At 48.7% G+C, this 20,069-nt stretch overlaps 1 protein-coding gene across 6 annotated transcripts in view; it reads left to right on the forward strand.

Annotated features, from left to right (window-relative positions):
• The window catches only part of myo5b (myosin VB), a 40,818-nt gene extending 21,484 nt beyond the window's left edge, over window positions 1-19,334 (forward strand). For 2 of the 6 annotated variants that reach the window (XM_040157511.1, XM_040157507.1), the window contains 22 exons: window positions 1,356-1,467; window positions 1,911-2,122; window positions 2,651-2,807; window positions 3,073-3,312; window positions 4,044-4,280; window positions 4,590-4,683; window positions 5,007-5,149; window positions 6,208-6,327; window positions 6,708-6,842; window positions 6,971-7,036; window positions 7,547-7,786; window positions 8,298-8,395; window positions 9,870-10,068; window positions 10,167-10,260; window positions 10,406-10,549; window positions 11,416-11,567; window positions 11,654-11,743; window positions 11,890-12,040; window positions 14,050-14,344; window positions 15,053-15,227; window positions 15,314-15,394; window positions 16,865-19,334. In XM_040157511.1, the coding sequence (XP_040013445.1) occupies window positions 1,356-1,467; window positions 1,911-2,122; window positions 2,651-2,807; window positions 3,073-3,312; window positions 4,044-4,280; window positions 4,590-4,683; window positions 5,007-5,149; window positions 6,208-6,327; window positions 6,708-6,842; window positions 6,971-7,036; window positions 7,547-7,786; window positions 8,298-8,395; window positions 9,870-10,068; window positions 10,167-10,260; window positions 10,406-10,549; window positions 11,416-11,567; window positions 11,654-11,743; window positions 11,890-12,040; window positions 14,050-14,344; window positions 15,053-15,227; window positions 15,314-15,394; window positions 16,865-17,017 (3,388 nt within the window). In that variant the 3' untranslated portion in view covers window positions 17,018-19,334. The remainder of the gene's footprint in view (window positions 1-1,355; window positions 1,468-1,910; window positions 2,123-2,650; window positions 2,808-3,072; window positions 3,313-4,043; window positions 4,281-4,589; window positions 4,684-5,006; window positions 5,150-6,207; window positions 6,328-6,707; window positions 6,843-6,970; window positions 7,037-7,546; window positions 7,787-8,297; window positions 8,396-9,869; window positions 10,069-10,166; window positions 10,261-10,405; window positions 10,550-11,415; window positions 11,568-11,653; window positions 11,744-11,889; window positions 12,041-14,049; window positions 14,345-15,052; window positions 15,228-15,313; window positions 15,395-16,864) is intronic. The other 4 variants (XM_040157508.1, XM_040157509.1, XM_040157512.1 and 1 more) reach the window with 4 other exon arrangements.
• The last annotated feature ends 735 nt before the right edge of the window (window positions 19,335-20,069 follow it).

Raw genomic sequence — 20,069 nt, forward strand, 5'->3', positions numbered from 1 at the left:
TTCTCAGTAACCGCAGCACTGATGTAGAGACTGTACTCAGATCTGTCTAACAGCATTTCACCGTCTGCGTTATTCAAATCCATGTCACGCCTCAGATATGACCCAAGTCATCTGGTTGTTTGGAGAGACCGGGCTGTGCTTGTGCTTCAGGCTCAAAGCAGCAGCGACGTCTTTCAGTGTCTCCGGCTTCTTACCCTTTTCTCAGCAGCTCTCCCTGCTCTGAGGCTTAAAGTCTGCTTTTTTTAAATTGAGTTTTGTGATTCCTTGAGGCCTCACTAGAGGACAGAAGGTCAGCACTTCCCTTGAATCTAATAATCTGAGTCGTGACATGTAAACCACATGAAACGGAAGAGCTTTAGTCACGTATGTTGCATAACTGTTGCAGGGTTTCAGGTAAGTCAATCACTGAATCTGCTGATTATTTTCATGACTGCCGAATTGGTTTTTAGAATCTGAAGATTTATCTCCAGTCCACAATCCCCAGTTACAGGAATGGAGCCAGAGAATACTCTGAATGATCAGAGCAGGTGCTGTAGTTTAAAGGTTTTCAGAATGCATTCTTTTTCTAATCTAAGTTTTCAGATATCTGTGTGGACCCACTAATGTTGCCCAGCATTAGTGGGTCCACCAGATTTCTCTGAGTTTGTTGAGGAATCTTTTACGTTTGGCAGGAGTTAAAGTATCTGCTGTGAGACAGCGTTGAGGGATTTCCTGTGATCCTGTGAATATTATAGGATTATATAACCTTTCCGGAAATTCTTTGCCATAAATTGAATTTGGTGATTTGACTTCATTACCTTCACCAGAGAGGTTCTGTTTTTTCACTGGCATCTGTTTGTTTGTCAGCATGATCACACAAAAAGTACAGAAGGGATTTGTACTGAACTCGGTGGAGGGATGGATCAGGGTCCAGGGAAGAACCGGTTACATTCTGGGGCAGATCCTGATCATTTACTATGAATTTGAATTTTTTTCCTCTGAAGTCTGGTGTATGTTGTTTGACATTGATGATGGTGGAAGCTGAGCCCTCTGACGGCAGAGTACTGTCAATGTGTTTATATTTAACTATATTTATATTTGCAGTGTCCTTCATTGTAACGGGTTGTTCTTTTTACCGGTCTTTGGTTGCTGTTGTTTTTTTGTTGTTGCTGTTTCCTCTTGCCGCTCATCTTGTTCCAGGTGTGTAAACAGCAGCGGAAATTATCCGCAGGTGTATTCACAGCGAGGTGTAACACGGTCCTTCAGTGTTATTCAAGTGAAAACGCGAGTAAATAAATAATCACAAAACAACCTCGCACAAGGGAAATGTAGTTTTCGTTAGAGAAATAAAAGCATGCGTCGTGTTTTGTTTCCAGGTGGACGTACCCAGACTTCTTCAGCAGGTATCGAGTATTGATGCAGAAATCCGACATGATGTCGGCAGACAAGAAGCTGGTGTGTAAGAACCTGCTGGAGATTCTGATTAAGGTGAGAACACGTCTTCACGGAAACACCAGTGGTGGGAAATGAACTGGTTTCATGCCGTAATGTTTTATAGACCTGATGTTTGGGTACTTTTATCGTGTCGCTTGTGTATTTCTGACTGATCCAGCGTGTGGATAACGTCTCCTCATCCTCTGGTGGTTGGAGGTTCACACCGTCCACTTTCTGTGCTTTCAATAAAGTAATCGTCAGTTCAAGGACTTCTGTCAGGTGATGTTTGCTGTACTGTTAACTCGGGTAGCAGCTGACTCCTGTATCACCCCGTGGATTTATTTAATGCTATTTTCGATTTTTAGTTCCAGATGTTTTGTAGGAGCTGGGGGGACTTGGTTCGCGATCAGCCCTCGTCAGTTCAGTACTTAACGGATCATCTTGACGGACGGAGACTGAGATAAATCTTTCAATAATTTTTTCCTTTTGTTTCTCAGGAGCCGGACATGTTCCAGTTTGGTCGGACTAAGATCTTCTTCCGAGCGGGGCAGGTAGCGTACCTGGAGAAGCTGCGGGCTGATAAGTTCCGCGCGGCCTGCATCAAGATCCAGAAGACGGTGCGAGGCTGGCTGCAGAGAGTTCGGTACCGCAAGATCCGCAAGTCTGCCGTCACCCTGCAGAGATATGGCCGAGGATACCTGGCCCGCAGGTTAGTTTTTATCAACACTGGGAATAACTCGGTTCTCAACTCCTCCTTCCAGGTTTTTGCATATTTGTCTCAACACGGTGGAGGTGAACTTTTGCAGAACTCACTGTGGACAGTTTCCACAGGGACCAGTTCTTAAATCGCAGAAATGCTGTTTCGGAAAGGAGAGTTTACGCGTTGGGACAGAAGACAAACATTTCACCGCTGCAACAGTATTTTTTAGGTCTTACGAACCAGTGCGGAGTGGACACGACGCAAGAAATAACATAACTAACCAACTAGATGAATGAAATGTCCCGAATGTCCTTTGATAAAAGGCAGCGAGCAACAGGAAAGTTTAAGCATTGGTTTCAGAGAAAGGCTTTGATGCTGTTGGTGGAGGAATGTGGAGGTTCAGACGCTGCTTTGTAGAACCTGTAACTACGCCCTGCATCAAGCAGTGGTTTTGTGGCGTCTGGGCAGCGTGAGACCGAGTCCGACTGTCTCACCTGAGTCTGCTCCTCTCTCCCGTTGTTTTTTTTTTTTCTCCAGATACGCCGAGTACCTGCGTCTGACTCGAGCGGCGCTCCTCTGTCAGAAACAGTATCGTATGGTGAGAGTGAGACGGGCCTATCTGAGAGTGAGACAGGCTGTCGTCACCATCCAGGCCTACACCAGGGGGATGTTCACCCGCAGGATTTACTGGGAGGTAAAGTGTCTCCAAACGAAAAGCCTCGGCCTCCTTCTCCTCCCTGTACACGTTACCCGGAACAGATCGGGTCTGCGAGGACAGACTCGGTCTGTTGTCCGCTTTGTGTTGTTGACGTGAAGAGTGGATTGGAGACAAAGTGTTTCCAATTTAAGGTGGAATGTGATCAGGCGGAGTCTCAGTCCGTCCCACCGTGTGGCTGTGCTCTGCGCTGTAGTGAGAGGACTTTGGACGCTGTCTGATCACTGTCACCTCTCCTCTGCAGTTCCTCCTGCACCACAAGGCCATGATCATCCAGAAGAGCGTCCGCAGCTGGCTGCAGAGGAAGAAGTTCAGACGGGCGCGTAACGCCGCCGTCGTCATCCAGTGTGCGTACAGACGCATGCGCGCTAAACGACAACTCAAGCAGCTGAAGATCGAAGCGCGGTCCGCCGAACATCTGAAGAAACTCAACACGGGCATGGAGAACAAGATCGTCCAGCTGCAGAGGAAGATGGACGATCAGGTGCAGAGACTCAGTCACATGCAGCAAATACACACACACACACGCACGCAGCTGAACACAAACTACATTCATCGGTAGAACGACCGATGCTCCTACAGTGGCACCTCTAATGTTACTGCCACTAACACTGCTCCATGTGCTACAAGCAGAGAAAACCAACCACAGAAACCTGCAGAAATAAAACCGACAACATCTTTTATCAACACTGAGCAACAGGTTCACTCAGCTCATGAAACCTGGGTAGAGATTAGTGACACAGTTGTGTCCTGAAGTCCACGTTCTGCAGAAAGCTTTTCTCTTTTTCCTCATATTTATCAGGTACAATTACGATAGAAACGTGTCAAAACTGGTTTATGACAGACTATAATGTAGTTTATAAGCAGATCTAAGAACATGTTTCAGTGTTTCTTAACGTCCAGTGTTTGTTCTACATATTCTATTTTATTCCATCCTGCGTTTTACCGTGTTGTGGTTCATCGTCTTTTCATCCAGCAGCCTCCGCTGACGGAGGAGTCGGAGCCGGTGACAGAGACGCTGACAAACACTGAGATTTGATCACAGCTGCGTCAGAGTCTGTTAGAAAGCAGTTACTACGTCTTTATAGTCTGAGTCATCTTTAGAAGCAAAGTATTTTATTTAAAGTAAATTGTTATCATGACAATAACAATAATAATACTGTCATCCGAAATATTCTGTCCTGCCTGTTTGACCTGTTTTTTTTCCTGTTTCAGTCCAAAGAGTACAAAGCTCACAATGAGCAGCTGCTGATGGCGAATTCCAGTCTCGGCTCAGAGGTGAACAAACTGCAGAAGGAGCTGGAGCAGATCCGGGGTCAGCAGGGAGAGGGAGGTCAGCTGACGTCACTGCAGGACGAGCTGGAGAGGCTGAGGGAGGAGCTGCAGGAGGCGTACGCAGAGAGGAAGAGGCTGGAGGAGGAGCACAGCACCGAGAAACTGGGCCTCAAACAGGTGAGCTCAGTGCCAGAGGAGGCCTCAGCCCGTGGTGCTGCTTATTCTTCCCTTCTGGGTTGAACGGGAGGAAAACCTGTGGAGTGAAATCTGAAACGTGTTCAGTAGTGAGGAAAAAAGGAAACATCTGATCTGCTGCAGAGTGGCGTCGGACCTGCACCTCGTTAACGAAACGCGGGGCTAATTTTCCACGAGTCACTTCTGTGTCCGAGTCCTTCCTCAGTCGGATTGTATTGTAACTGTGTGAGCAGGGCTTCGGTGTCCTCGGTAGTCTCAGGTCTTCATTCCCTCTCGTGTCTTTGACTTCAGAGGGTGAAGGAGCTGGAGAGAGAAAACTCTCTGCTGAAGAGTGAGAAGGAAGAAATGAACCAAAGGATTCTTCAGCAATCAAAGAGCGCCGCAGGTAAGAACTGAACACATCCAGGTGTCACTGCACCTGACCACATCTGCTCCCTCTGTCCCGGGGGAACAGGAGTCATCTCAACACCGTGAGTCTTAGTTTAACATGGAGTCTCTGAAAACAGCCATTGTCCTGGGGGGGGGGCATAGTATCTATGAGCATCGTGAACACGTTTTATCAAAAATCTGGTCGTAGATATATTAAAACTAATGAGATCTCGACCAGGAGGAGATCTCAGTGTCCAGTATGAACAGGAGTGTGTGTGTGTGTGTGTGTGTGTGTGTGTGTGTGTGTGTGTGTGTGTGTGTGTGCGTGTGCTTGAGAAGAGGACAGCAGTGTGTCCCAGAGGGAAGGGACTCTGCAGACCGAGCTGGACGGAGAGAGGCAGCGATACCAGAATCTGCTCAGAGAGTTCTCCAGACTGGAGCAGCGATGCGACAACCTGAAGGAGGAGCTGTCTCTGACCAAGGTGAACCTCAATCTTCATTACACCTATTACACTTTGATTCACAGACGTCACAACCGGTTCCGATTTTGACCGGAATTGAACGTGTCCAAACCGCCGCTGCAGGAACAGACACTCCTCCACTGTTCCTCAGTTTATTTTAAACACTCAGCCGATCGTGACCAAATACACCGAGCGTACAGACAGATTTGCTCTTGGGAGACATGTCCCTGTTCTTTGAGAGAACTGGTCCCATTCACCAGTTTTCTCCTGAGAGGTTCAGACCCATCGTAAGAGTCTGCCTTCCTCCACAGTCTGAATAAGTTTTAACCTCTGGCCACGGCCTTAGAGCTCATTGGGAAGAGCATCCCGACGGCTTCCACAGCGCAGCAGTTGTTGGAATGAACGACGACACAGACGTCAGGTAGCTGCAGCCCGAGCTCCAGACTGGATGTGAGTTACTGTCAGTGTCGGACTCCGGCCGTCACGCTCATCTTCTCCGGCTTCAGAAGAAATAAATCATCTCACACAAACGTGAAACGCATGTTGCTGTAACAGCGGTAGCATGAGACAGGGCCGAGCTGACGCAGAGCAGCAGGTGGGGGCTCAGCATCGGCCCCTGTAGGCAGCCCGCTCCGTCTTTGGCGGGTCATGGTCCTTCGTCATAAAATAGATTTCATGGATGTTACTCTCCTTTTTTTCCAACGAGCAGCAGAGAGGCAGTACAGAGCTGGTGTCCAACTTTTAACTGTGTTAAAACTGGACCAAACCACGTTGGAGTTGTTCTTGTAGATCCTGACCTTCATTTTCCTGCCATATGTGTGCGTGATGTTTTCAACATGTGCCAGGTTCTACAGGACCCTGTAGACCTTAGTGTTCTAGAGCTGCATGGGTTTAAACCTGAGGTGTCACTGATGGCAGCTTGTTTACTTCCAGCTGTGACCAGGGTTCATGTCTGTATATTTACGTCAGGACACGGGGCGGCTGAGGAAGAGCATGTGAAAGAATGAAACTTTAAAAGTCAGTGCAGCTTCAACTTCAGGGTCAACAGTGAAACTTTGGTCTCTCCCATCTTCCTCCAGTTCCACCCCGGCCACCGCAGGAACCCGTCCAATCAGAGCAGCCTGGAGTCGGACTCCAACTACCCGTCCGTCTCCACCTCAGAGGTCGGAGACACCGAGGACTCCGTTCAGCTGGTGGAGGTGAGTCTGTGAGGAGAACTCAGTCGGCAGCTCTTCGTCGCTTTTCTTTAGGTTCCTTTGTCCAGTTCAGACAAACCTGGGATGTCTACAACTCAACAGATGTCGAGTTTATTTTTTCGGCAAAAGGAGCCAAATAATGTTAAGTTTCATCTGCATTGATACAACATGTAGTCTGAGAGGATCAAAATGAAAGCTTTCGTTTAGAAGATCAGCCGCGGGTTTTGTATCTGCGCTCATCTGAAGGGAAGAACAGGAAGACGGGGAGTCCGGTTGTTAGTAAACCGTACCCAGGGCCAGCCTTTACATTTAACCTACCAAAGACGCCGTGGTGAGCCGCTTATCATTCCACTCACGCTGACCGTGGTGTGGTCGGGTTGCAGGAGATGGGGGTGGAGAGGGCTGCGATGGACATCAGTCTGTTCATGAAGCTGCAGAAACGGGTCAGAGAGCTGGAGCAGGAGCGGAAGAGACTGCAGATCAGCGTGGACAAGATGGAGGAGCTCGCCAGGCGCAGGGTGATGATTTTTAGTCAGTATTTATTGTCCAGCTGTTTGACTAAAAGAGGAGGACGAGGTCGTTCCCATGAGTGAAGATAATCAGACTGGTTCATTTCTCTCTACATGTCCTGTTTTCCTACTTCAAGGGCGCGGAGGCGAAGAGTCCCACCTCTGAGCAGGAAACTGCAGATCTGGCCTACAACAGCCTCAAGGTACAGAACTGACGTCTTCTTCTCTTGCACATTACAAACCTAGGTCGTCTCCTCGCTCTGAGGTTGATAGACGGTGAAGTTACAGTTACTGGCGGACTGAAGATGAATTATTAGCTGAAGTGAAAGTGCTGGATGAAGCTGAAATCCTCAGAGTACGTGAGTGTCAGTAACTTCACTGAAACCAGTGGTAAACGTAGCTGGAGAGCTGGACATTTCATTTAAACTGGAAGTTAATGCGACAGTGAATGAAATGATAAATGACCAGCTGTTTGACCTGGTTCTGTGGAGCGTGGCATTTATTGCTATCTGGGCTCGGTAGGTTCTGAATCTGCTCTCAGGCCGTTAGATATAATTATGTCACGACTATAATTTAATCTGAACCTGAACAAATCCGCTCGGGGATCATTTTGTTGTGGTTTCGTCCTACTGAAAACAGTTGAATCATAACTAAGGAGTACCCTAACGAACCGTGTTCCCCTAATCTGGATCATTCGCAAACTGTCCCTGCAGAGACAGGAGCTGGAATCAGAGAACAAGAAACTGAAGAATGACCTGAACGAGCTGAGGAAGACCATCGCTGAGCGCGCGTCTCAAAACAGCTCGTCCAATGAGCTGCAGGACAGCTACAACCTGCTGATCAGTCAGCTGAAAGCAGCCAATGAGGAGCTGGACGCCCGCAAGGAGGAGGTCCTGATCCTCAGGACCCAGATAGTCAGCACCGCCCAGCTACAGGAGAAGAACGAACACATAGTAAGTTTAAACCTGAACGCACTTCCATTTTACAGGGTATGATACAGTGGGAGACAGCGTCAGGTGGAGGGGCTCATTTGTTTTCACGGTGGTTTTTCAGCCCTGAAACCACCATCAGATCATTTAGCTTGTGATGAGCATCCAGAACAAAGCCTCCCCCTGAGGTGCTGCAGAAGACGAGATCAAATGGATAATGAAGAAATATGAACTTTACATCTTTATCAGATTATCATGGGGGGGGCAGCTGTAGTGGCTAATGGCATCGTGTACTAGTACACACACGCTTACAGGATATACATATAGTAGTAAAGAGTAAAGAGTCCGGTCTAGACCTGCTCTACACGAAAAGTGCCCAGGGAGAACCTCTGTGGTCAAGTTTGGCTGCTCTATGAATAAAAGTGAATTGAATAGTCCACAGGCCACCGTTACAGGTGCTACAGCGCCAGACCGAAGAGACTGGACCCGGTCGGTTACAGGAGTAAAGCAACTTTTTCTGTTTGCTGTGTTTCAGCAGGAGAGCAAGAAAATTCCTGAGCTGAACAACAGCAAAGAACCGGTGGACAAAGAGGAGGCTCTCGAAGCCTATCACGGCCTGTGTGAGTCCAAAAGGTAAGTGACGCTGCTCCGTCTCCTCCTGAAACGTCCTGTTAGAGGCAGTTCATGGTGTCAGTTCCCAGCGATGACAGTGGCAGGTTGACCAACACGTCTCGGTTCGAGGACACACATCAGAGATCGAACACAGCTTCTCATTTCAGGCCTCGCCTGGGACAGGACTTACAGGAGACTTCTGGGAACTTTTTCTAGCGACATTTCTAGTTGTTCTTGTTCCTGCTGCTGTCTGCTTCCTCTCTGTTCTCTGCACCGCTCCTCACTATCTGCTTTTTCCTCTCTTTTCCCTCCATCTCTGACTCCATGTCTCGCTGTCCTCTGCCTGCTGGACACCAGTGACCAGCAGGACTGGTACTATTTGAATGAAGACGGAGAGCTGGGTCTGGCTTACCAGGGCCTCAAACAAGTTGCCAGGTTTCCGTTTGATCACTTCTTCTTGCTTTCTCTTCTTTTTCTAAACTGTTAACTCAAATAACAGCTCATCTGTTTAACTTGTGACACACCTGGTGTACCCGGGGCTCTCCTCACAAAATGGGGTCTTGAGATTTGCATGTTAGCTGCTAGGCTTTAAATGATCTTTCGGTATAAACCGTGAATCTTGTGAAACAGCTCGGTGGCGAGTAGAGAAGCTCAGAGGTCAGTGCGGAGCAGGACCAGTTCAACGATCAGTCTGGTGTTATTCTCTGTCACTCTTCTCTTGTTAGTCTGCACAAATCCCACGTGCAGACTAACTGAAAACATTAATCTTCAAAAACTCCTCACAAAAATTTTGTTACATTTTTTAAAAAAAGACCCTTTGACAGCAGCTGCTCACTGTAGTTTTTATCAAACAGAAGGAAATTGCATTTGTTGGGGACTATTTTCAGAGGTGGATTAATCTACATTTGGCGCTGTAGTGAGTATTTGTTGCAGCAGGAAAGTTGTGTGTGTGTGTGTGTGTGTGTGTGTGTGTGTGTGTGTGTGTGTGTGTGTGTGCGTGCGTGTGTGTGAGAGAGTCTAAATAAACTACAGTGTGTGTTTTCGTGGTGATAAAGGAACGCGTGTGTGGCTCTTTGATGCCTCCACAATCTGCACCCATCACTATGTGGTTCTGGATTTCTCTGAGCCGCTATCTGATTCAGGTCAGGTCACAGGTCTCACATCAGCAGGTCTTATTTGGAAATAACGGCAGGTAACAGCCTGTGTTGTGCTTTGAGGGGGTCGGGCAGGTCGGGGTTTGCGAAGCCGGACCTGTGCAGGACTCTGGTTTAGAGACAATAGGGTATTTCACTCACTGGCTGCACCACAACACCACCTTAAAACAGGAGGTTAACACAACATGAGAATGATGTGGTAATACAGGTTTTTACAGACTCCTGCTACCTCACGACTCTGTTTACTCAAACATCTGTAAAGCAGACTGGTAGTTTTGGGTTTTGATGTTTTCGTAAACGTGCGGTGAAAAACGTGACCCTCTTCCTCCTGGTCCTGTCAGGCTGCTAGAGGCCCAGCTGCAGTCTCAGTCCAGGCAGCACAAAGATGAACTGGAAGCTCTTAACACTCAGATCGAGCTGCTGAAGGCTGACATCGAGAAGAAGCAGGAGATACTCAACCACACCATGTCTCTGTCTCCTGAGGCTCAGGTGGAGTACAGCGTCCAGCAGGAGATCACACGGCTCACCAACGACAACCTGGTGAGAGAAGCCGCCGCCGCTGCGCAGCACAGACACGCAGCCGACAGACTGTGATGCTTGATGTCTTATGGTGGCGCTCTGTGTTTTCCTGTTTGTAGGACCTCAAGGAGCTGGTGGAGAAACTGGAGAAGAATGAGAGGAAGCTGAAGAAGCAGCTCAGGATCTACATGAAGAAAGTCCAGGAGTTAGAAGGTGACAGGAGAACCCGAACGTGGACATTAAACTGCAGCGTACAGTGTGTTTCTATCTGATGGCTCTGGCTCTTTCTCATTCTCTTTCGCTTTCTCTGTCTCCGTCTCCGTCTCTGTCTCTGGTTCTGGCTCGGTCTCCGTCTCAGCCTCTCAGGCTGCAGGTCTGACCAGCAGGTCCAAACCCGAACTGAGTCGCCAGGTGACCGTCCAGAGGAAAGAGAAAGACTTTGAGGGGATGTTGGAATACTACAAGGACGATGAAGCCCTGCTGGTCAAGACTCTGATCACTGGTAAGACATGGACTGTTCACAGGTCAGCCTCCACAGTCCGGTTTGAGTCAATAAGTGGAGTCACAGCCGGCCTGTTGAGCAGTTTAGTAACCTGTCATCTCACCTGGTTAGAGGTTGTAGCAGCATCAGTCTCACTGGACCCGTAAAACCCTTGTTGTCCTGCACGTGCAGGGATATTTACCGAACCCGCTGCACATTTCTGCGCTGGGTCAGCACAGTATTTCAACGGAGGGAAGTCTTTACTGAAAGTCCTGCTGCAGTTCATCTAATTTGAATAAAGTGCTGTTGAACAAGATCTTATCAACTGCACGCATCCATCCTGCAAGAAGAAGAGTTAGGAGAGTGAACATCCTCGTGTTCTGGTGTTCATCAAAAACATCTGATGAATTCTGAAAAATCAGTGGGAGATTTTTGGCGACTGTCACTTTAATCATGTCACACTGCTCTGGAGGCCGTGAAAAATGACTGGCTGTTGCTCTCTGTCTTGGGTTGTGGAGCCGACCGGGGATCTGTTTTTTTGCCTCGGTATTCTGAGGCGTTTTCACTTTCTCTCTCTGGGTCTGTGTGACAAACAGCTGCAGATTTTACACCTGCTCTTCTCAGACGTTAAACTTCAGACTCGGTTTCCTGCCGCAGTCTGTGGAGATAAATCAACAGATATCTGCATCGGTTTTCTTTCGTCTCAAACCTCAGTGTGGTCCCTCAGTAAATAAAAACACCGAGCGACTGTTGAGGGCTGAAGAGGGTGGAAATCTTATATTTGCGGTGGTTATTTTGTTCTCAACTGACAACGCCGGCTGGAGCGACGGAGTCTCAGCAAACGCGCTCAGTGCAAATGTGTGGTAAATGTGTCGCTGTGTTTTCAGACTTCAAGCCCAACACGGTGACGGCCACTGTCCCCTGCCTGCCAGCATATATTCTCTTCATGTGCATCCGCCACGCCGACTACATCAACGACGACCAGAAGGTGGAGTCTCTGCTCACCTCCACCATCAACGGCATCAAGAAGGTGCTCAAGGTGAGGGTCGGTGCCTGTCCGCTCGTAGATGCCTGCTCTGTCGTTGCGGTGTCGGTTTTTTAAACCTGTTTTCCTTTCGTGTGCAGAAGAACAACGATGACTTCGAGGTGACGTCCTTCTGGCTGGCCAACTCCAGCCGCCTGCTTCACTGTCTGAAGCAGTACAGCGGAGACGAGGTCAGAGCTGAGGGTTCTGCTGAGAACAGACGCCTTCTGTTTTTAGCTTCTCCGGTTGTAGCGATGACTGTTTGCCGGATCGGGTCGTTCTTGTTGTGTTGCAGGACCTGAGCAGAGTCAGATGTGTTGTGTTTTTTCTTGTTCAGGTGTTTATGACTCAGAACACAGCCAAACAGAACGAACACTGTCTGAAGAACTTCGACCTGGCAGAGTACAGACAGGTGCTGAGTGACCTCTCCATCCAGATCTACCAGCAGCTCATTAAAGTGGCAGAAGGCATCATACAGCCCATGATCGGTGAGTTTCTGCTGGACAGGGGGGGATACAGGAGGACGTCCTTATGTCGTCAGGACGTCTCACAGGCAGAGGAGTCAGGCGGCTACCCTCGTATCAATTATTACAGCTGCTGTTTCCTCTGTGAGCCTCGTGGCTCATATGCTCACACCACTGTGAAGGAATTATGATAAGACACGTTACTGTGCTTAACTCTAGGTGTCCGGTCTATTAGCAACACCCAGCTCAAACGAACACAGTCTGCTCCAACAGTCCTGACATAGGTCCTCAAACCGCGAAGGTTCTGAGGTTCAGTTTTTGACTCGGGTGTTTCTATTATTTTGTCCACCCCATTCACGTCAGTGAGAGCGGGCTAAATAACAGACACCTCTCGCTGTGACGCGCCACAGCCTCCGACATGATCACACAGGACAACAGACTGAACCTCGGGACCTACCGCGGGACTGGTCCCAGCTGCTGTTCCTAATAAACTGGACACTGGGTGTATATTCAACGCAAATATCGTATGACAATAACTGTCATCACCGTGACGCTGTGCATGATAGAAAATGATCTGCAGCCTGCAGTGAAAATGAGAAAGGGACGTCCCCCGGACGAGGATCAGGGACGTCCCCCGGACGAGGATCAGGGACAGTCCAGTGCGTTCTGATGGCGAGGCGCCGCTATAAACCACATCTCTGTCAGCTGAGCGATGGCGTCAGAGATGAAAAATTCCTCCCACGGCGACGCACAGTGCCCTGAGTGAATAAACCACATAGCCACAGAAAGAACTGGCAGCCGACAGTTTCACTTTTCAGTTTTCAGAAACAGCCACTTTCGGTTTCACTGACATTTCACAGGTGAACCAAACTGACATCTGAATACTCGAATCAAATATAACTCTGTCTCAGGAAAGATGTGAGGCGGCTTCCAAACATTTGCAAGGTGCGTCCCTACTTTGAATGGATAAGATGAATGTAGAACAAATGTATAAGAGCTAGAACAGTCATAAATACAGGATTATAGAAGGTGTTCAGGACTTCCGGACGTAAAAGCCTCCTGCGCCTCAAACGACAGAGGCATCGTCGGTAACGTGGCCTTCAGAGAGTAATGTGTTTCTGCCGTTCCATATTATATCCAGATGATGTGTTGTTGATGACGTGGCCCAGGTGAATTCAAGTAAAATATCAAACGTTTATGGAAATGAAATCATTGAAATGATACTCCAGAAACAGCCCTGATTGCTTTATCTGCCACTCGTCAGTACTCGGGGTATTTTCTCTGCTCGCACCTGGTGGCTTTGACTCGGTGACAGTCTGGGACTTTTCTCTGACGTTGTCCTGAAGCAACCACGACACCGTGACGCGGCTCCTGTTGTTTATCATCCAGGGGTCATCCAAGCCGACGGCTCCTGTCTGCCAGTGGTGGAAGAATTGTTTTCTTGGTGTTTATTTATTCAAGTACAGAAATGTGATCAGTAAAATGTAGTTACAGTTTTAGCTCCGCTGGTTCTGCAGACAGATACGTGGCTCTTCTGATAATCGGCTTGATAGTCTTTTATCTCATTTCTCATTTTCAAGCAAAAATGCCAAAAATGAAACGGGCCCCGGTTCTGGAATGAGGAGATTTTCTGCGTTTCTTCCTCCTATATTGTAATAAACTGAGCATCTGTGGGTCATTGGAAGACGTGACCTCAGAGTCTGGGACATTATGATTTTTTTTTTTCTGAGGTTTTAGAGACCAAACGATTACTCGACTCACTTGAGGGAATAATCTGCAGATCTGCTGATAATGAAAACAACGATTGGTTTCAGCTCCAGTCTCGGGGACTCTGGACTCCTTTGGTCTGTTTCTGACTTCTCTTTTACACATAAAACCTTTTGCTACCAAAAACTGAGGAGTCCTGAACTTAGAGAGGACGTGCGCCTTATTTTTACGAGCTTCCCCTCACCGGGCCGGTTTGTAGCTTCTTTTATCTGTGGGACGTTTAGCGGTTTCAGCCCCCGGTCTGTCTCTCTGTCTGCCGTCTCCAGTGTCAGCCATGTTGGAGAGCGAGAGCATCCCCAGCCTGGCGGGCGTGAAGCCGATGGGCTACAGGAACCGTTCGTCCAGCATGGACACCGACGGCGGCGGCCCCAGCAGCTACACTCTGGAGGCCCTGATCAGACAGCTGGGACAGTTTCACGGCATCATGAGGGACCAAGGTCTGGACCCTGAGATCGTGGGTCAGGTGGTCCGACAGCTCTTCCACTGCGTCAACGCCGTCACCCTCAACAACCTGCTGCTGCGCAAAGACGTCTGCTCCTGGAGCAACGGCATGCAGCTCAGGTAAAGCCGCTGCCGATTGTCTTTGGTCTCGCCACGGATTCTGCACATGAAGACCGGGTTCTGGTCCACGTGGGTACTGAAATAACCCCAATGATGTCATAGGGATTTCATCAGGGAGCGATGAACAGTTTGTGTTTCTCTGTGAACGTCATCCAAAGTGCAGCAAAGAGAAAAACCCTAAATCAGATCAGCGTTTGCTCGACCCCCCTTTAAAGAACCTAAACCGCTGAAGTGCTGAAAAAATCTGCAGAGTGAGGTGGATACACGAGTTTAGCTGTTCACAAAACACACAAAAGAACCGTATAGGAGCCGAGAACCCAGGTAGATGTATCCAGCAGTGAGGCACGGACCGTGATTGAAAAGGGAAAAAGGAATAGAAGCTGTGCGGCTGGTAACGGCTGAGGGGAAAACGATTCATGGAAACAGAGCAGTGAGGTGGGAAAGTACAATTCAGTTTTGTTTAAAAACTGCAGGTCGTGTTTGCGGCGGGAGGAAATAAAGCGGGTTTCGGTTCCAAAAAACGAGAAGCTGTAAGAGCTCAGCGGGTCACGCTGGCTGCGGCGGGGGGTCCAGAGAGAGACGGACGCTTTATTAATCCCAGAAGGAAAATACAGCGTTTCTCACAAACACCTCTTCCTTAGCTTTTCATTGCCTCCTGACGACAAAGCAGTGAAGTGTGTCGGTGTGTGTGTGTGTGTGTGTGTTCAGGTACAACACCAGTCAGATGGAGGAGTGGCTGAGAGGAAACAACTTGTATCAGAGTAAAGCTGCCGCCACCCTGGAGCCGATCATTCAGGCCGCCCAGCTGCTGCAGGTCAAGAAGAAGACGTCTCAGGACGCCGAGGCCATCTGCTCGCTCTGCACCGCCCTCAACACGCAACAGGTCTGCTCACGTGACACCCGATCAGTAACACACGTCACCGGATCAGAACGCGAGAGTAGGCTGATGTCTTGTCGTGTCTCCCGCAGATTGTGAAAATCCTGAACCTCTACACGCCGCTGAACGAGTTTGAGGAGAGAGTCACCGTGTCCTTCATCAGAAACATTCAGGTGAGAGCAACACAGGCGCTTCCCGACACGACCTCGCCGCTGGCCCCTAGCGGCCTCAGGGTTCGCTACGCCCCCCGACCGACGTGGCCATCTAGAACCGAGCTGAAAACCAGAACCAGGTTCCGTCTTCTCACCACCTGTCGCGCTCGAGCTCTGAGGAGCTGGGCGGATGAAGTGGAACCATACCGGGAAAACGTGTGTGCCGCACCCGTACCGTCGCCGCTCGGGTGTTGGCCTCAGCCCGACCTCGGCGTCAGCTGGACGCGGCCTTACACTGACCGGGTCCGCCTTCCCACAATGCACCGCACAGGTAGTGGAAAACAAACCATAACATAGACAGGCAGCTGGCGTCGAGTTGGGGCGAGCGGGGCGTGCCCCGGCTGGGCTTCCTGTCACGTTGTACAGCCTCCTGCCGTGATTGGCTGCGTCGGGAGGTTTGAACTGGATTCAGGAAACCCCTCGTGAACTAAAGAAACTTCAGATGTGAAGCGTATCAACTCGTAAGCATCGTTTAGTTGAAGGTCTCCTGACTCGTTGTGCTGACGTTTCACCGTCTTTGACAAAACGCAGTCGTCAGTTCACTCAGGAGTCTCGGTGAAACTCGTCATTAGAACGTGTTCGGTGTAAAAAGCCTCCTGATCTCAGAGTTTAACCACAACACTGGTCTCTTCTTCTTCTTCTGAGGTTTTCAGCTAAAATCTCTGTGTTGTTCACTGAGAGAAGTGTGAAAGTCGAACTCTAGGTTGGGTGCGTGTGTGTGTTGGCGTGTGTGTGCACGTGTGTGTGCGTGCGTGTGTGTGTGTGTGTGTGTGCGTGTGTGTGTGCGTGTGTGTGCCTGCAGCAGAGAGTGTCTGTCTCAGGAGTCAGTATTAATGTACACGCGGTGGCCACTTTGTGAAGAACACCTGTTTATCAAACAGACACAGTCCTGGTTGAAAAGATTAAAATACGATGATGATACAGACACAAGAATTTCAACCAGGACCGTGTCTCATCAGCCAATCACGTGGCAGCAACTCCTAAAATCCTGTGGCCAGGGTGAAGGGCTGAAGAGGTTCAGTGGTCGTTCAGACCAAACACCCGGACAGGGAACGCTGACACAACGGCCTCCGAGTTTGCAGAGAACGGAGCCAAAACACATCCTCCGGCGAGCGGCAGAGAGGCCCAGCCCCTCGATCACACAACATGTCGAGCCTCGAAGCGGACGGACTCCGGCAGCAGGTTCCAGCCCCCGTCAGCCGGAACCAGAGACCGAGGCTGTGGCTGCCACAGAGTCGCCAACACTGGACAGTGGCAGACTGGAAAAACATTTCTGCCCCAACATGTAGATGTAGAGTCATCCTGCGCAGTGGTAGAGAGGTGGCCGCTGAGGGTATACTTAGTTACCAGGACGGATGACATGTCTCTCTCTGTCTGTGGCGACGGTGCCGGTGTCCCCGGTTTAACCACGATGTGTGTCTTTGTTTCCAGAATCGTCTTCAGGAGAGAAACGATCCTCCTCAGCTTCTGGTGGACACCAAGCACACCTTCCCCGTCCTCTTCCCGTACACCCCCTCCGCCCTCAGCCTGGAGACGCTGCACATCCCCGCCTCCCTCGGCCTGGACTTCCTCATCAGAGTCTGACGTCTCTAAAAGACCCGTAACGGACCTGCTCTGACGCCCAACGCCGAGTAAACTGGCTACGGACAGACAGACTCATTTCTCACCGTCCTGCTCTCAAGTACGTTTGTCCGCTCGCGACTATTTCGAGTTCATTTCGCTTTTGTCAGCATCTGCGGCCGCGCTGTCGTCCCGAGCGGACCGACTGCAACACCCGTTGACCGTGTGTTGAGGATCAGATCCACCACGAGGGCTCGTCTGTCCTCAGAGTCCAGCTTCACGGGGCCACTATTCTTCTTCTGCCGTCGCACGCCGTACGAGATGGAGGGGCAGGTTCTGATGTGAGAGACGGAAGCCGACAGGAGGAACAGCAAAGTGTCCGAGAGGATGAAGAAGGTCAGGGAGAAATTAGACTCCGCGGTTGTGACAAATACGTGTTTCAGGAGCCGCGAATCCAACCCAGGTTCCCGTTCTATGTAGGAATCTGAATAAACGATGATCTCAGCTGTGCTCTTCCAACCCACGAACAAACGTCACCCTGCCTGAACAAATGTCAGTAAATCGCCCAGTCGGTAACATTTGCCTTGAGATAATTCCTGCGTGAATAATTCTTGTTGTTGTATTTGTTCACTGATGCAGGAATCACCTGACACGCCTGTCGATTCGCATGTTGTGTTTAGGTGTCGGTGGGGAAAGAAAGACGTCTGGCGCTTCAGTGCGTCCGTGTCGACCTTCCACGTAGGACCGAGTCTTTCTTCCTCTCCTGACTTTATATTGGATACGTTGACAGAGAAGATAGTAGTTTCGTTGGGGCTTCATATTCGGCTAATCCACCTTCAGTGACTTCACGGTCTCTGTCCCGACGAAACTTTTTGTTTGACACCGTACAAGCACTGTTTTGCATTTGAACCCATATTATAGGTGCGCAGCTTTAAATAAGTGACGGAGTTTTGTGTCGGCGACGGAACCTAAGCTCCTCCCGGTAGACGAGGAGCGACAGGCCGGCTACAGCTCGTTGCGCGACGAGGCCTGATGGTCAGAGGCCGGAGGCACTAAAATCCCTCTGCTGACCACGTCTCACAGAGATTTACGTACAACGCAGATATTTATTCAAGTCGGGGGCTTTTGATTCTGGGTAGAAAAACGCATCGGTGATCACCATAACATGACGACAAGTTGTCGTGCACATTTCTGAATGTTAGTTTTTATCAGTGGCTCATGAAACACGTCTGTCACAACTTCAGAGACTAACCTCTGTCCACAGGGAAGACGTTTGGACGAAGGTCTGGGAACTAGAGGAGGGGTCCAGTTCTTTGTGACGGGTGTAACAGCACGTTATTAATTAAGGACCAGGTTGGAGAATGTTTCTGGGTTTCTGCTGCCTTCCTCCCGTACAGTTTTAAAACACGAATCAGAAGTAATCAATCCTTTTCGCTTTTTGATTTTCCTTTTGCCTTTTTCGGTTCAGAGTGATCAGATCTGTATTTGTAATCACCCGGATGCGTACAGAGCATTTTTGCTTTGTCCAGCGGGGAGTTGTGTTCGTACACAGATAGAGATCCGCAGTCTTGTGCTTTCGTTTCGGTTGAACGTTCTTATCTGTGTTATACTTCTGTGGAAAATCCCTTTACGCTGCCTTTTCTATTCTTCCAGCTCATTTAGAGAATTGTTTTTTCTGTGTGATATGTACAATCGTGTGGTGACACTAATTAATGACTAAAATACCGAATACACTCATCTAACATTCAGACCTGTGTACTCTGCTGCTCCCTGCTGTCAGACAACAGACTAGAGTTTGCTGCCATTAATTGGCACATCACTACATCCGTCTGGATTCAACTGGCCGCGTTCCTGATGGGACTTCCTGCTGTGCCATTATGGGACGATCATTTGCATCGTAGAGGAAACTAATTAGAACACATACAAACTGTTGCCATACATCTTTTTATGAAGTGTAACTAATACAGATGCAGTAGAAGTACTTGAGATTGATATTTGAAGAGCTTCATTACAAAGTGTTGTATCTTTTTTTGTGAAAAATATTAAAAATGGGAGTTTAATAATCGGAGCGGTCATGACACAACTAACTGCTGAAATATATTTTTTCACAAGATCAAAATCCCTGCTCGCTTTAGGGGCTGTCTACATCTGAATGGACTTGAACTCCAGGAAAACTGTGTAATGTAGTTTCTTCAGATAATGAAACACTCATGTAAATGTTTGAATCTCAATGAATGAAGCACAAAGTAATTTACTGTACTTCAATTTTGGAAATGAAGTAACTATGACTCAAATATAAATGTTTTGTTGTTGATGATTTGTTGGTTTGATGTTCTACATCACGTCTTTGTCAGTCGGTGAGTAAACCAAGCAACATACATACGACCAATGTTGTAGCCTTTTAATGTGTTAAAACCACACTGACAGTCTGCAGCCACGCTAGCAGCTCAGTGAGGCTGTACTTGAGCTATATGCTAATGTCAGCATGCTAACATGCTAATGTTTAGGTGGTATAATGTTTACCGTGTTCACTGCCTTAGTTTAGCATGCTAATGTTAGCTAACTAGCGTAGACACAGTGTCCAGCTGAGGCTGATGGGAACGTCATTAGTGCTGCAGGTATCTGATCTTCAAGCAAAGTGTTGGACAGATTCAAATGTTGACCTGATGATGGCGCTAGAGGAAAGGTCAGAGGATCAGCAGAGTCAGTGCAGTTCATCCTGAGGGGACCATGAACGACCGAACCACATGTCATCACAGTCCATCCAACAGTTGTTGAGATGTTTCACTTAAATCTACAGACCTCAACCTCATGGTGGCGCTAGAGGAAAAGTCGGGATCATCAAAGTCAGTAGGATTCATCCTCTGGGGACCACGAATGTCTATAACATGTCATGTCAATATTTGTTGAGATGTTTCAGTCTGGACCAGGAATCTGTAGAGGCTTAAAAATATTACCGCCCAGTCACAGTATTACTATTTAAATGGAATCTCTGCGGAGGGAAGGAAATCTGCGAATTTGTGGCGTCGGAGAGCGAGAGACTGTCCCGGCAGAGCTGAGCTCTGACCGAATGGAG

The sequence above is a fragment of the Xiphias gladius genome, chromosome 20, assembly GCF_016859285.1.
Source record: "Xiphias gladius isolate SHS-SW01 ecotype Sanya breed wild chromosome 20, ASM1685928v1, whole genome shotgun sequence".
Taxonomy (NCBI): domain Eukaryota; kingdom Metazoa; phylum Chordata; class Actinopteri; order Istiophoriformes; family Xiphiidae; genus Xiphias; species Xiphias gladius.